Source organism: Lemur catta, chromosome 1 (genome assembly GCF_020740605.2).
Source record: "Lemur catta isolate mLemCat1 chromosome 1, mLemCat1.pri, whole genome shotgun sequence".
Taxonomy (NCBI): Eukaryota; Metazoa; Chordata; class Mammalia; order Primates; family Lemuridae; genus Lemur; species Lemur catta.
Window position 1 is genome coordinate 231,979,364 of NC_059128.1, and position 15,437 is coordinate 231,994,800.

At 35.2% G+C, this 15,437-nt stretch overlaps 1 protein-coding gene across 2 annotated transcripts; it reads right to left on the reverse strand.

The window, feature by feature from the left end:
- Window positions 1–1,146: 1,146 nt before the first annotated feature.
- ABHD10 (abhydrolase domain containing 10, depalmitoylase) lies at window positions 1,147–14,142 on the reverse strand. Of its 2 annotated transcripts, XM_045540312.1 has the most exons (5): window positions 13,736–14,142; window positions 11,346–11,529; window positions 6,825–6,936; window positions 6,275–6,412; window positions 1,147–1,736 (listed from the first exon to the last, which is right to left on the reverse strand). In XM_045540312.1, the coding sequence occupies exons 1-5, from the start codon at window positions 13,875–13,877 to the stop codon at window positions 1,398–1,400; spliced, it is 915 nt and encodes a 304-aa protein (XP_045396268.1). In that variant the 5' UTR covers window positions 13,878–14,142; the 3' UTR covers window positions 1,147–1,397. The 2 variants fall into 2 exon arrangements, with proteins under 2 accessions (XP_045396268.1, XP_045396269.1); XM_045540313.1 differs by lacking the exon at window positions 11,346–11,529 and having other exon boundaries at window positions 13,736–13,909.
- Between the last annotated feature and the right edge of the window lie 1,295 nt (window positions 14,143–15,437).

Consider the following 15,437-nt stretch of genomic DNA (forward strand, 5'->3'; position numbering starts at 1 on the left):
TTGAGTGCCCAGGATTTTTACTGGGAGCTGGTCACATAAAGCAGTCTGCCTGGCACATACCAAAATTCCAGACTCCCAAAAGGAAAGTAGGTGCTCAGCACAAACCGCATTGTTTGTACAGTTTAGGCATATGAGCTACTTTTATCAGTTCTTAGAATGGTGGAAGACCTCTGAAACCCAAGTTCCCAGATTCCAGCCAAGGGCCAATCTTCTAAAGCAGGTCTCTCTAAGGACCCAGGCCTGCGATATTATCACTTTTTTCTCCACAATTTTCTCCCAACATTTTTTCTTCAATACCTATAATTACTGTTTCTTGAATTATTCTTTGAACCAGGCTTACTATCTGCTGGTTTCCTCATTAATGAGTTAAATAAGTCTTTGATGCATGGTCATTTTATACACACACACACACACACACACACACACACACACACGAGTGCGCACACGTATCTGTCATGGTGTTAATTCACTGAAAGTTATACTTTGACAGACATAACCTAAGCAGGCTAAAGTCCAGCCAAAATTAATAGCTTAAAAAACACCAACTCAGCATTAAGGCTGATTACTGCACAAGCTCATTTAGTTAAAAAAATAAACTCCTAACACTTGTGTTTCATATTTTCTTACTAATTCTACAGAAAGCCCTCTGATTTGGGTGGCAATCACTTAGCTAGTTGTACTTAGGTCCATATTAATAAAAAAATGTTTCTGCAAGTAGGTAATAATAAATAAAGATCAATTTCCTCTTTAGTTTTACCTATCAGAATATAAAAATGTTGCTTCATTAAGACGAAATTCCCCATTTAAATATACAACATATAAGCCAAAATTACCTCCTATCACTGTAGAAAGTTTTGAGCTTTTAAAAAAGTAAAACCTTAAGTTTGAATATAATGTGCAGTATATAATATATAAAGTAATAGCCTTAGTTTTTGAACTTTATTATGCTTCAAACATTTCTCCAATCATTTCACATTTATTTCTATAAATATTTTCCTGTATTTTGTGACTTGCATTTTAAAATCAGAAGTAATTTTACAAATTTCCATCTATAACAAACAAAAAATCAAGCTTTATTAATAATTCTAAGTAGAAGAGAATGCAATTAGGAGCTGGCATAACTAACATAAGAAAGGTAAACATTTCTTGAATAAAAAAATAAATATTTTAATGAAAAAAAATCAAGGATTGAAGGAGAAAATTTCCTAAACAGCAGCTGGTATTTTCTACACAATTTACATTACTTGTGCAAATACATCATTAAATAAATACTCATCTGATATTTACAAAATAGAGGTAAGAGAGAAAAACCCAAGTATAAGGATATTTCATCTATTATCCCTCTTCTAATCTTCTGGATACATTAGTTTATGTACCAATTAAAAATGTGATACTAGTTAACTAGTTGAAAGCTTGTCAATTAAGTCATCAATAGTGTAAACAAGAAGTTGAATGTCCGCTTTTTCCTTCATTCGGTGATCACTATGTTTTCGGAGAATGACATCTACATCTGTGCTGACCACTCGGTCAGCAACCTGCATGGATGTATGCCAAGGTACAATGTCATCCTTCATGCCATGGAGCAATCTTATAGGGCAGTTCACAGGAATCGGGCTATGTAATAAGCAGTGGTGTTCAGCTTCCTTAATGAAACTGTACTGAATGTGATAAAATCCTTCTTCATGGTACTTTGATGGCATGGACCACACGCCTTTCATCTCTATTTCCTTTTTTAGCTTTGGAAAAAATAGGAAAATAAAAGTATTTAGGACTTTATGCAACATTAACACATGCAGTAGTCTTAAGTAATCTAAAGAAAGCAGTTCTTGAGTAAGAGGATAGAGATAAAAGTGTAACAATAATAATTATCAATAATTAAATACTATGTGCAAGGTACTGACAGTACTTACAGTACTATATATTATCCCGTAAGAGCCTGATAATATTGTTGTTATACTGATTATGTGTTATTATTCCATTTTTATAAAAAGATGTTAAGGTTTAGAGACGTTAATATCATGTTCAAAGTTTAAAGCTAGTAACTGGTAACTTGTGGCTAGGATTCAAACTTAATTTATATAACTTTATTACACACCATCTTAAATCAAATGTTGCTTCACCCCAACTGAAAAGGGAAATGAAGGGGGAGAAAAGTACAATAATTTCTTTGAATCAGTCCAGCTATCATTCATATTTATATAAAATCAAATCTTAGAGTAAAAATTGTTTAGATTTCAAAATTATAAAACTAAACATATGTATAAGAGAAGTAGCTAAAATGGGTATGAGATAAGGAAGGAAGGGGTAGAAGCAAGCACAGAACTAAAAATTAAAAATAAGAGTGATTACTCTGGGACAATCATATACATGCTAAAGCAATTTCAGGCTGAATGTAAAAAAATGTATAGTTTTTCTTTCCAGAGTTGTAGGAATGAGAAAAAAATTTGTTTTTTGTTTTGGATGACAAGTCTTCCACATACTTCCTGATAACTGAACAATAATATCATTTCTACATCTATTCCTTTAAAACATTATATATCACTTCATTCTTTGAGAATTCCTACTTTTTAGGTTATAATTTATTTGTCTTAATTTATCTAATTACAAATTAGAATGTTTTATAATGAGTAGCAGATACTCATTACAGAATACGTAACAACAAAAAAAGTGTAAAAAGAAACAAATTAACCAAAATCCTACCTCATGGGTATGAAAACCATTAATATTCTGGTTTATTTCCTTCCAGTATATTTCTATATGTTTGGTTTTTATATATGTAATATGTAAAATACATATCTATTACACATTATTATACAGTCTTCTATGCTGCTTTATTTAGTAGATATATTTCTGAGTTTTAAAAAATTCTATGAAAAGGTTTCAAAGGCTGCATAATAGTCCATTATCATCAGTTTAAGATAATTAGCTTGACCATTCCCATGAAATACTTCTATGAGCATTTTTTAGCATAAAACTTTATTTACCTATAATAAATTCTTTGGAAAGATTATCAGAATTTGAACTAAGAAATCAAGCTGTGAATAGTTCTGACGCTTTTACAATCATGTTACATGAAGGGTATTTCTGACTGGAAAAAAATGGAATGGACACCTTACCTTATCAAAAATTTTTTTAAAAAATAAGGAAAGAAACCCGACATATATTTGGAAATGAAAGTTTCAATAAAAATACTATGACTTTCCCATTTTTAAAATTAATTTATTGCAAATATAAAAAGGAAAACAAGAATTAAAAAAATAAAATATGTACAATATAATCTATATGTATTTAGGTATTTTAATGTATTTTTTAAAATTCCAAAAAGATTTATTATTTCAGTGAAAATACCTGACAGTGATACTTCTAGATATGTCTCCAAATGATTTAAAATTAATGAAATTCTAAAAAACTATAAAACATATAAATCTATATTAATATCATGGGGTTCTCTGTATTAAAACATATGACCAAATATTTAAAGCAAAAATGATATTCAGTTATCCTCAAGCTACTCAGGATTGTTACTTAATTTGTATATATTTCAGTAATTAGAGCTTAGTTTCATAGCTGAGGTAGAAGCTATGCTAATTACTACTGAGACACTGAATTAATAATATAGGGTGTCCCAAAAGTAGCCATACATAGGGAAAATGGAAAATTGTAAATGTAACTTTATTTAACAAAATATTCATCACAAAATTTTACAAAAATTTTGGGACATCTTGTATTTTCATTTTAAGCATCTCTGGCCCTAACTAGCTCTGTTACCTGCCACTGAATTGAATGAATATGGTCAATTTGAAAAACAAAGTTAACTTTATAAAATGTTCTATGTCTCAAACCCTCAAAAAGTTCAAAAATAGCAAAAACAGCATTATTCAAAAAAAAATGTACAGTATACACAATTCTCCACCAAGAAGAACTATATCAAAGCAACGTGGTGGTTCAGAAGCTTAGATTCCAAATAGCTGTGCATCATGTCATAGGCCCTCTAGTGTCCAAAGAAGGAGATAATAATTAGTCAGTTAAAAGGGAGGTCAAGTTCTGAGACAGTGAGAAATGCTGGGTTTAATATTCCCAGGGTTATAAAAGATAGAAAAACATCTCCACTTCTGCTCCCTTGATATTGTTAGGGTTAGCTGTTTGTGTGAAGAAGAGACAGTGGTCCTGCTCTTTCCTTATACTTGCTTTTAAGTTGACAAGGGCTCAGCATACTTCTGTGTTAACAACTCTTCATCTGATTAAGGATTAGCAAAAATATACCCTGATTTGCAGACTATAAATCTTCTCAGTCACTTAGGTAGTATCTATCTTATCCTCACTCTGAGTCATGTGCATATACCCATGAAAAAAGAAATGTTCACAGATTTTGTCATTTACCAGTAACCAAAAAATATAATCAAAAAACCAAAACCAAAACCAAAAAACCAACTCCCTTTCAGTCTGCCATGTCCTTTAGATAATTTCTTACCATGGGCAGCACTATATTAATGAGTTAAGAGGATGAAGCAAGGGGTCCAAGTTTCCATGAACAAAAAGGCAATGGTAGGAAAAGCATGAGCATATTGAGCAACTATCTATGAGAAATGACCAAGTGAAAAAAACTCAGATATAAGAGGTAAGTGCAAGGAAGAGCAGCTTTGTAATTTTATCCCTGATACGAAATAATGAGGAGTCTGACTATGCAGACAGACTATGCTATTTCTTATGGAGTTGAGAATAACATGAACTAAGAATGAACTTAGAATAGATGATATATGGAACAGGTATCAATGCAGAACTTGAGGTAAAAGTCAATGAATGACATTCATTATTCAACACTACACATAGTTTATTTTCCTTTTTATTAATAAATTTTTTTCCCTCATCCTCCTTCTTTTCCTCCATTCTCCAGAGCAGTGGTTCCCAAACTTAACAGGGGCTTGTTAAAACACAGATTGCTGGGCTGTAGCCCCAGTTTCTGATTCAGGGTAAGGCTCAAGGATTTGCATTTCTAACAAGCTCTCAAATGGTGCTCATGCTGCTGGGCCTGGGGACCATATTTTTTGAACCACTGCTCTAGACTGTTTTTCTTTCCTTACTTTCTGTCTCAGGCCTGCCAAGATTTTAGCCCCACAGGTGAAATTTAGATCCCTACGGAAAAAAAAAGCCCAAAGAGAACTCAATTAACTGCAAAACAAACAAACAAACAAAAATACACAAAAATAAATGGCTATTACTCATCATTCCCTTATCCTTGCAGAAAATTGAAGTGCTTATATGTCCAATAACAGAGTATAATAAATTATCTTCCCAGTTACTTCAGAAACCTCATTTCTACCATGATTTGCTGAAGAATATGATAATAATGAAAAGCACTTTTCCTTTCAAAAAAACAAGAATTAGGAGTAGAAAAAGAATACCAACCAAGTACCTAAGCCAAGAATGGAAAATCTCATCCGTGTACTAACTCTGATTGACTGATAATGTCTGCCCAGACAGCTCTGCTGAGAGGATCTGAGGCTACTTTCAGGCAAAAAAGTATGGTCAGCCTTCCGTATCCGGGAGTTTCACATCGTGAATTCAACCAACCATGGATCAAAAACATTCAAGGGAAAAAACTGTGTCTGTACTGACCATGTACAGACTTTTTTTCCTTGTCATTTTTTCTCCAAACAATACAGTGTAACTAATATTTATAAAGCATTTACATTGTATTAGGTATTGTAAGTAATCTAAAGATTATTTATAGAGGAGGTTATACACAAATACTATACCATTTTATATCAGGGACTTAAGCATCAGCAAATTTTGGTATCTGAAGGAGGTCCTGGAACAAGTGCCCCTTGCAGATACTGAAGGACAACTGTAGTTTCACAATTGATTAGTCTAGTCTAACATGGTCATAAGAACAGTAGCTACTATTGCCCATATGGCAGAAAGTAAGAAAAGAGGTACAAAAAGAAATCACCACATATAATCCAAAGACGTAAATGTGATTAAAAAAGAAAATGTTGTTAAAAAAAGAAATTTCAAACTGTGACTTCATTAAAGTGACTAAAATATTTGGCAGAATGATTTGAAGAGACTGTAAAGAAAAGGAAACCTTAAACAAGAGGCCAAACAGTTAAAGGTGGGAAAGATATTGTGTACAAAAAGGCAGCTAAGACAAAAGATGGGCCAACATAGTAAGTCAGAGGGTAGATGACACATGAACAAACATTCCAAGAAAAAGGAAGCAGGAGAATGACAGGAGGCATATATACTGAGGTTGCCAAAGCAACCCGTGACTTACCTCAACAGGAAGCTGATTAAACTGTGTCACTAAACTATCTGCAGCTGTAGCTACACCAATAAGAGCCATGACTTTTTCTGGCCGTGCAATTGCGGCATGAAGCATAAGCCATCCACCAAGGCTACTTCCAACCAGTATCTAAAAACAAAAATATGTCTAGTTTTTATTAAAGAGGATTTTCTTTTTCTTGTCTATAATGGGAGTGAGAGGTTTAATAAAAACGTATGTACTTTTTTTTTTATATATCCATGTGGCTCTCAGACTTTTAATATTTGGCACAAAGTAGAATTCAATCATGATTAACTTTTTGTTAAAGTATTAGGTCTATAATACAGAATAAGTTATGAACATAAAACAAAATCTGTACAATAAAAAGTAAAATGCTACTTATATTTATTAGAAAGTAAAAATAATAGAACAATTTTAAATCAAATATCAAACTTGATTATTAAACATTTAAAATATCAAATAAATAAATTTTCATATCTAAAGAAACAGCTTGAATATCATGAGGTTACAGTCAATAATCATATTTAACAAAAACAGTTACCTGTGGTCCCTCAGCTAAGTCATCAATTATAGAAAGAACATCTTTTCTCCACCTCCCCACTGTGTTTTCTTGTAAGTTACCATTTGAATTTCCAACTCCTGAGTAATCAAATCTGGAAAAAGGAAAAAAAATCTAAATATCTATATATTTACTTTTTTATTTTTAAGAAATATAGCACATTCTTCATTATTACAATGCCTAAAATACAGTAAAACATCACAGTCAATATATATTTCAGTAAATCCTATTGGCTTAACCATCAAATTCCTTAAATTCAAATTCCTCTATTCAATCACTTTCTCACTTTCTTCACTGCTACCAGCCTAATCCAAGTCATTGTCATCTCTCAACTGAACTAATACAATATTCTCCTAATAAACCTCCCTGTCTCCATTTTCCACCTTCATAGACTATTCTCCACATGGTAGCCAGAGTGACCCTTTTAAAACAAAAAACATGTCTTGGACAAACACTCCACAGGCTTTCTATAATCTTTGATAAAATCCAAAGTCCTTAGCAAACTTTGGTGCCTACCTCTCTAATCTCATTTTTTACTTTCCTCCCTTCTGACTGTACCCTCACTTTTCTTCTTGAAGTTAAAGGAAATACACCATCAACATTTCTGCTTCATCAGCTTTTCCCTCTACATGGAATACTCTACCTCCAGACATCCACTGACATTGCTCCCTCACTTCATTTAGGCCTTTGGCTCAAATGTTACATCCCCAGAAAAGCCTTCCCTGACTTTTCAATCATTAAAATTGTACTTCTTTCATCATTTTCTATTTTCTTACTTAATTTTCTTCATAGCATTTATTACTGCTTGACATAAAAGATATCTGATTATTTGTTGTGGTCCCCCACATTAGAGTAAAAGCTCCACAGGGACACAAACTTTGTTTTGTTCACCAATACTTTCCCACTACCTACATCAGTTCCTTGCAAGTGGCAGCTGCTGAGTATGTATTTACTGAATTAATGGAAGGGAAGGAGACCAGAATCAAATTCATCACCAACCCATCCACTTCTCCCTCCAACTTCCTAATTATCTAGGCTCAAAGTCTATCTGTGAATTTTACCTCTCTTTAAAGGTCCCAATTCAATAAATCATGAAATATCATACCATGCCCATAGATTACCCAAAACTCTTATCATATCAAACTACTCTCAATCCCAGATAAGTCCTTTCATAACTTTGAGCTTCTGCACGCTGTTCCACTGCCTAGAATGCCTTCCTGCACCACTCAAACTCCTCGTAATTCTTTAAGTCACAACATCTCTTTTAGAGGAACTATGCTTGACACATTTACCCAGTTTAGTACCAGTCACTTTCTTTTGTATACACTCAACACTTTTCATATTATGTGTTGTAATCAAATTTTTAAATATTTGTCTCCCTCTGACTAGAATGTCAGTTCCTTACGGGAGACTGTTTTATTCAAGTTTATTTTTCCAGGGAACAGAATACTGTCTGCCCTCTACCATAATCATTCAATCTCATTTCTTCTCCTGTTCATCCCTCTTTTTGCACTCTGGAAAGGACAGTATCTTGGTGCAGGTCTTTGTCATTGTAAACCTAGGCTACACAGCAGCCTCCTATGTCTCTACGACTCTGTCTCCATTTTATACCCATCAGGTTTCTTCCTAAGCATTGTATTGATATAGCATTACCTTCAACGGTTCTCTGTAACAGAACATAAAAATTTAGTGCTTTGGCTTGTTTTTTTAGACCATTATATTCCAGTCATCTCAGCTTAATCTTTTATCACTTCATCAGAGGAAACTCCTGTTTTAGCCACATTGATTAATTTGCCGTTTCTAAAATAGGTTCTATGTTCATTGCCGGGTATGGGGATGGAATACCATTATCTTATTTTTGTCTCTATATTCTTCATAGTGGCTAGGCATGGAAACCTCACACACTGAGGATAACAATACCTACTAAGTGAATACAATTGGAGGGTAAAAGTAAAATGAATTACTTAATTCAAATATCAAAGATTTCTTGTTTTTCTGATGCTTAAAATCAGGTAAAAACCAATAAATCCCTGCGTTTTTAGAGAATGTGAAAGAATATATGGCACATTCATATTCCCTTAGAGATAAGGGATTTATAAGTGATGGAAGGAAGAAGAAATTAAATTTTTCTTTAGGTTTGAAGTGAAATGATTTTGGATCCTTGGGAAATAGAGCAAGGTGGCTACTGCAGTTTACATCAGTTGTTTCCCCCTCAATCCAGGGTATGCAGAAGACAGATGATGAGGGGTGGGTTGGAAAGACATCAGCTAATTCTCCTTTTCCCCCTCCTTGGTGGGTAACATGCTGCATCTTTTACAGTGAGTTGCCCTCCAAATACATGGTAAGGACACAAAATACTTGTAGAGCTCCTTGATGAAGGAAAATATAAACAATTAGGGATGCTAACAGGTTACAAGTAAAAAAAATATAGCTCACTTCTGCTGAACCCTAATCCAGGGACAAAAATAATTCAAACATATTCAGCATCTTAAGAGTTTTATAAACAATAACACATCTCTGTCCTAGCAGCTTCAATGTTCCGGGTCCTAGTCCCAAATTTAAAATTCTATTAGAAATAATTATGAGGGAATACTAGCCTCATAACCTTGCATTATATTGCTGAGATCTGACTCAATCTTATTTTAGGCATGGTGATAGGACATTAATAAACCATTTTCATATAGCCATATGTACTATTTCTTGTATAATAAACTATATCATCATTCAAGATCTAAATTTTACAGTGAAATTCACAAAAATTGAGAAATTGGAGAATATGAAGAGATGATAAAATCTCTTATAATGAACTAAAATGTAATCAATAGTTAATAGTGATAAGATTGCAATGAACTTTGATAAGTGCACATAAAAAGGAATTTATCAAATTAAAAATTTGTAGTGAAGTAATATACTTTATAAAGGCATACTTATGTAGCATCCAAAATGCAGAAAACCCACATTATGTTTTATAGGGAGATAGGAACTGGTTATAGCTCTCACAATCTCAACTGAAATTCAAGAACCAGTAAAATGGCAATTTCTTGATTCAAATTCTTTCAGGGGCAAAAAAGAAAATGACAACATTTCTGGTATTATGATGTTCTGCTAAGAGTAGTCCCCCTTCCCGGAAGCTCTTTCCTCCTACCCAAATCCTAACTATTCTCCATTGTTCCTTTATAAAGTCTCTTCTTTTGACTTCAATCTTGTTTTGTTTCTCTCACCTTATGCAATTAAGTAGACTGCTTTTTTGGAACTTAATCACATTCTGATGAGTATTTTCGTTTAATTTCTCCTTTGTATTTTATCTTGTGTTTTCCCACCCTGATTGAAAGATCCTTAAGGGTAAGTACAATACTTTATAATTCTTTGTATATTATGCAGCACACAGTATAGTGCTAGAGTCTATTTCCAAAAAACACTACAATCTTCAGAATAACAGTTAAGTCGGAACAAATTTTAAGAGTTCTGAGCATGAAAATTGAATAATTAAGTTCATAAAAGAAATAATAAAAAATAAAATAAAAATAACAAAAAGAAATAATTCATTAAAAGACTAAATCCATACGACATAATTTCTGCTAGTACACTGAGCAGATAGTCTAAAAGTTTTATATACAGCTGTATTTTCTAGAATTATTGAATAAATGTTAGTGAAACTACTCTCCTAAAAAGTTAGAGGAATAGATTTTTAGGCTGTTAGTGCTAGAAAAGAACTTAGTCCAACCTCCTTTTTTTTTTTGATGACAAAATTAGGTCCGATGTCTATTAACTGACTTATCACTGTCATTGCTAGAATTTACTCTAGAACCCATGTTTCTTGAATTCCAGGCCCATATTCTTTCCACTAAACCATACTACCTCTTCTGGAAAATCAGACACTAAATAAATGACTGTCATAGGTAAGCAAACCTAATAACAACAATGTAAACAAATTATTTTACTATAATAACTGTCAGTATGAAAAATTAGGAATTATGAAATCAAGTTTTAGTTAAACATCACCTATCCCTATTTATGCTTATACATATACAAATTATAGGAAAAGGAAGAGAAAACTCAGCAGAAACCAATTATACAATACTAGTTTTACAATACTTTTAAATACATATTACTTTTAAATACATATTTGAGAAGTAAGATAATAAACAGTAGTCAAATAAAGCCTTAAGTCCCCAACAGAAAACCATAATACAATTATAAGAAAGCTAACTAGTATATCTGTTTGTTATCATGTAGATTATTGCATCTAAACAGCTTAGTTACCACTGGCTTCCTTAAGATGTCCTTTCCTGCTAGCATTGTCAGTGTGGCACAAAGACCTTTACAAAATCTCTTTTAAAGGTTGCTTTTACAATGACCCTAAATCACAAGATGAAAGTTTACAGACCACCAAAATAAATTAATCTATAAAAATGCTGGCATTTACTTCAATTCGTTAGAGGAGAATTCTCCATTGCCATGCTAAATGGTAGCAATATTTTCTCTGAAACGTGTCGTTCCTACCTTATACAGGCGTGACCTAGAGATTTGCAAAACTCCTCAATCGCCAAAGCTTTTGTACCGTTCATATTAGAAAGATAGCCAGGGATGAAGATTATTCCTGGACTTTTGCCTTTTAGCCTCTTATAAGCCAGGCTTGGAAGGTCTGGTCGATTAAGTAAAGAGAATGATGTCTTTTGTCTGCAAGCTGAACAAAGTACACAAAACATAAACTATGGTTTGCAAATTCAGTTTTTAGAAAACCACATATATTTTCAATCTTAACTTTCTTAACTCAATGATGTTAAATACCATTTCCATTTAATAGGAAAAACAAAAATAGACTCAAAGTACTAAATTAACAAATCTGTGCATGAGATCTCTAGTTTTAAAATCGTGTCAAAATTAGTACCTTCTTTGATCAAGGTCCAATCTTGATTCTTCCAAAATACAAAATGAGGTAGAAATTCCAAGGCAACAAAAATGAGACTCATTAAAACATTTTTCTGTTGCTGCTGTATCATCTATCCTAAACAGTATCAATCAACATTCAGATTTACCTAGTTTCAGCCCTCTCTTGTGAGATTTTTGTCTTTCTTATTTTTTTTTTTAATGTTTGAAGAGTTTCACATCCTCTATTTTCAGGGGGATGGGAGAGAGAAACAGGTTTGGTCTGCCCTTGAGAAACTGTTTCAAAGGGGGAGGTGCTGTGCTCCCACCCCACCACTTCCATCCATGACATCATAGGCCATGGTTACACCCCATCATAATTTTATATCAGATGAGGTAGGTTCAAACAGCAGTTTCTTTACAATAACCTTGAATAACATATAATAGTATCATTTTTGGAGAAGGATTTCTCATAGGACGCCACAATCACTTTGTGTTTTATTTGTCAATTTGCCTTTCTGTACACACAGACCTTAGTGTAATAGTCCACTAAGTATAACAGTACAATTGGCAAACTTACTCCATTTCATTGTTTTTCAAATTTTCTCCCTATTATAAAAACGATACTTGCTCTTTAAAAAAAGCAGAAAGATATTTTAAAAAAACAAAATCATTTTTAATCCCACCTCCTCCCACCAAGGGATTAAGTTTACATGGTTCCTTAGTCTTTGTCTGGACTAACATATCTTTTTTATTAAGTGAAGCCTTCCTCCACTGTCTTGTGGCTGATGAAAACTTCTCAGTCTCTTTCTTCATTGTGTGCTGCTAAAGTCTTCCCCATTGTGGATTTAAAAAGTCGATTTTTTAAAAACCTTAATTGAAGGCCTTAAAGCTATCCCTTTTACATGTAAGCTTGCTTCGAAGTTTCAACGAATAGAGAAATATGCCAAACTTCAGACTTTTGGTAGGGGCCAGTTATGTTGGTTCACAGATCAACAAAAAATGTTCATTTCCCACTTCCTTAGCTGAGCACTCAAAAAATCTTTTCTATCCTCTTCCAGATATTACCTCACAACACAGTAATTTTCCCCTGAGATAATTACAATTTATTTGATGTTGGTGAGTTATAAGTGGACAGATTCTTAATAATATATCCATAAATCATCTTTGCAGCATCAGGATTTCAGCTAATCCTTATGGTGCAAAGTGCTCAATGAATGTTTGCTAAATAGCTTAAAGACACTCTGCTTAACGAACTGACACACTATACTTTGCTTGGAGTACTTATATATAACACTCCTTTTGGTTGTGTACAATTAAATGTAAGTTAAGCTGATTATATAAGTTTAAAGTTTTTCACTCAAAACAAAGTGTATCTGCCATGCCAATCATTACCATTCCGCGTGGCAAGGGTGTGAACATCACACGAAGCCAAAAAATAAAAGGCTATAATTCAAAGACAAACTAGTGCGTATTACATACGTGAGGTTTTCTGATTTTTTGGTCCAAATTCTAGTTTCCTTTGTACAGTATTGAGTATGGTTTTTCGCTGAGTGGTAACATTAAGAAGGCAAAACTAGAAATTAGGCTTGACAAGAGCATCTACACTTTTAAAAATAACATGCCTCATATTTTAAGTCCCTTCAAGTCAAGGGAGAGTAGGTCTAAGCATTTTAAGAGTCACAATCTGTAAATCCAGAAGCAACTGATAATCAAACGCACCAGACACACATCTTAATTCTTCCCAGGGTCGTGTTTAATGCAGGGGAGACAAGCGAGCGGGAGCTCCTTAAACTGCAGAGCGTAAAACGCCAGCCAAGGCCCGGGCTCCCCGGAACGCCCCCGGGCGCGGCAGGGCCCTGCTCACAGCCTGCACTAGGGCCGTACAAAGCGGCTAGAACTGGGGTGCCGAGCGACGGGCAGTTTCGAATGGGGCGCCAAAACCGCGCTGCACAGGTACAGGAACTGAGGGGACCCGAGGCGTTCGACAGAACGCGGGCTACTCCGGCCTTCCGGACACTGACCTGGGAGCCATCGTGGCGCCCGCTGGGGTATCCGTGCAAGTAGCGCGCTGAGGCCACGGTGGGGGCCGAAGGAGACGGCTGCCCAGCCCCAGGTCCGACAAGGCACCCAAGCCGCCGCAGCGGTCATGCCCACACTCGCCATCTTCCCGGCTGTCCCCGCACCCGCACTGTCCTACAGAGACGCGCACGACACGTAGGAGCCAAGGCTGCGCATGCGCTGCCGGCTGGAAGGCGGAACTCGCTCGGGAGCTCCCGGCCCGACTTTCACCCCGCGGCTGGCGCACACGCGCAGAGCGTCGTCCCGCCTGCCACTGCCGCTGTGTGGCCGCTGGTTCTCTTCTTAGGCAGTTTTTGCCTGTGACAGTTTGGAATGTTAACTTTGAGTGTTGTCCGGAGGCTGCCTTTTCAGCGGGCGGATAGATATTCCAGGCCTGGAAGCTCAGGGAGGAACCGTATCCTACGTTCCTGGCTAGGGAATCTCAACCCGAGGACACCAGGGAGCGGAAACAAAGTGCTAGTAGGCTTGCTGCTCCACAAATCCCACTCACCTCGTGACAGCTTTATCCTGTACCGCAAATGCTTCTGAGATCCGACCTTAATCTTGCATAAATACCTGGGGTGGAATCGGACGTTCGCCGCGCCCTCACGCCTTTCAGTTCGCTGTTTTTGCTCTATTTATATGCCTGACTGGTGAATTATTGAATTATCCTGACCCCTGCCTCATGCTATTCGTAAAAATAAATTCTGGTAGATAAATGATCTCAAAGGAAGAATAAAATTGAGAGGATTAAATAAAATTTAGGAGAATATTTTACAGTCCAGGGATAGAAGAAACTTCTTAAGATTTCAAACCACAAAATCCTAAAGAAAAATATATTTTTATATGAATGTAAACTTTTTAAATAGCAAAAAACACCTGAAGTCAAATGAGAGCCTAGAAAGAGATTTTGCAGCATGGATACATCAATACTCCTATTAAGCCTGCTCCTAGAAATAAAAAAAATATATAATTCCAATAAAATTGGCCAATGACGGTGAATAGGCAGCTCATATAAGTAAACATGATATTCAACCTCACTAATTGAAAAATGGGAATAAAAAATAACATGCCACTTTTTTCCATTTATTAAATTGGCAAAAAAATAAATACAGCAAGTATTGGCAAGAATGCTGGGAACTGGCACTTATGTATGATTGCTGGGAAGGTGAATTGCAAAAATCTGTTATCAAGTTATATGGCCACAGCTATTACAATTTAAAAATATACATCATGGCCGGGGAGTGGTGGCTCACGCCTGTAATCCTAGCATTCTGGGGAGGCCGAGGCGGGCGGATCCTTTGAGCTCAGGAGTTGGAAACCAGCCGGAGAAGAGCGAGACCCCTTCTTTACTAAAAAATAGAAAGAAATTAGCTGGACAACTAAAAATATATAGAAAAAATTAGCCAGGGAGTGGCGCATGCCTGTAGTCCCAGCTACTTGGGAGGCTGAGGCTGGATTGCTTGAGCCCAGGAGTTTGAGGTTGCTGTGAGCTAGGCTGATGCCATGGCACTCTAGCCAGGGTGACAGAGCAGGACTTTGTGTCAAAAAAAAAAAAAAAAAAAGAAAAGAAAAAAATAAAAATATGCATCATTTCCCATGTCTTTGGTTTGATTCAGTAGCCCCAGTTTGTGACTATCCTTTAGAAAACATCATTAGTTTATA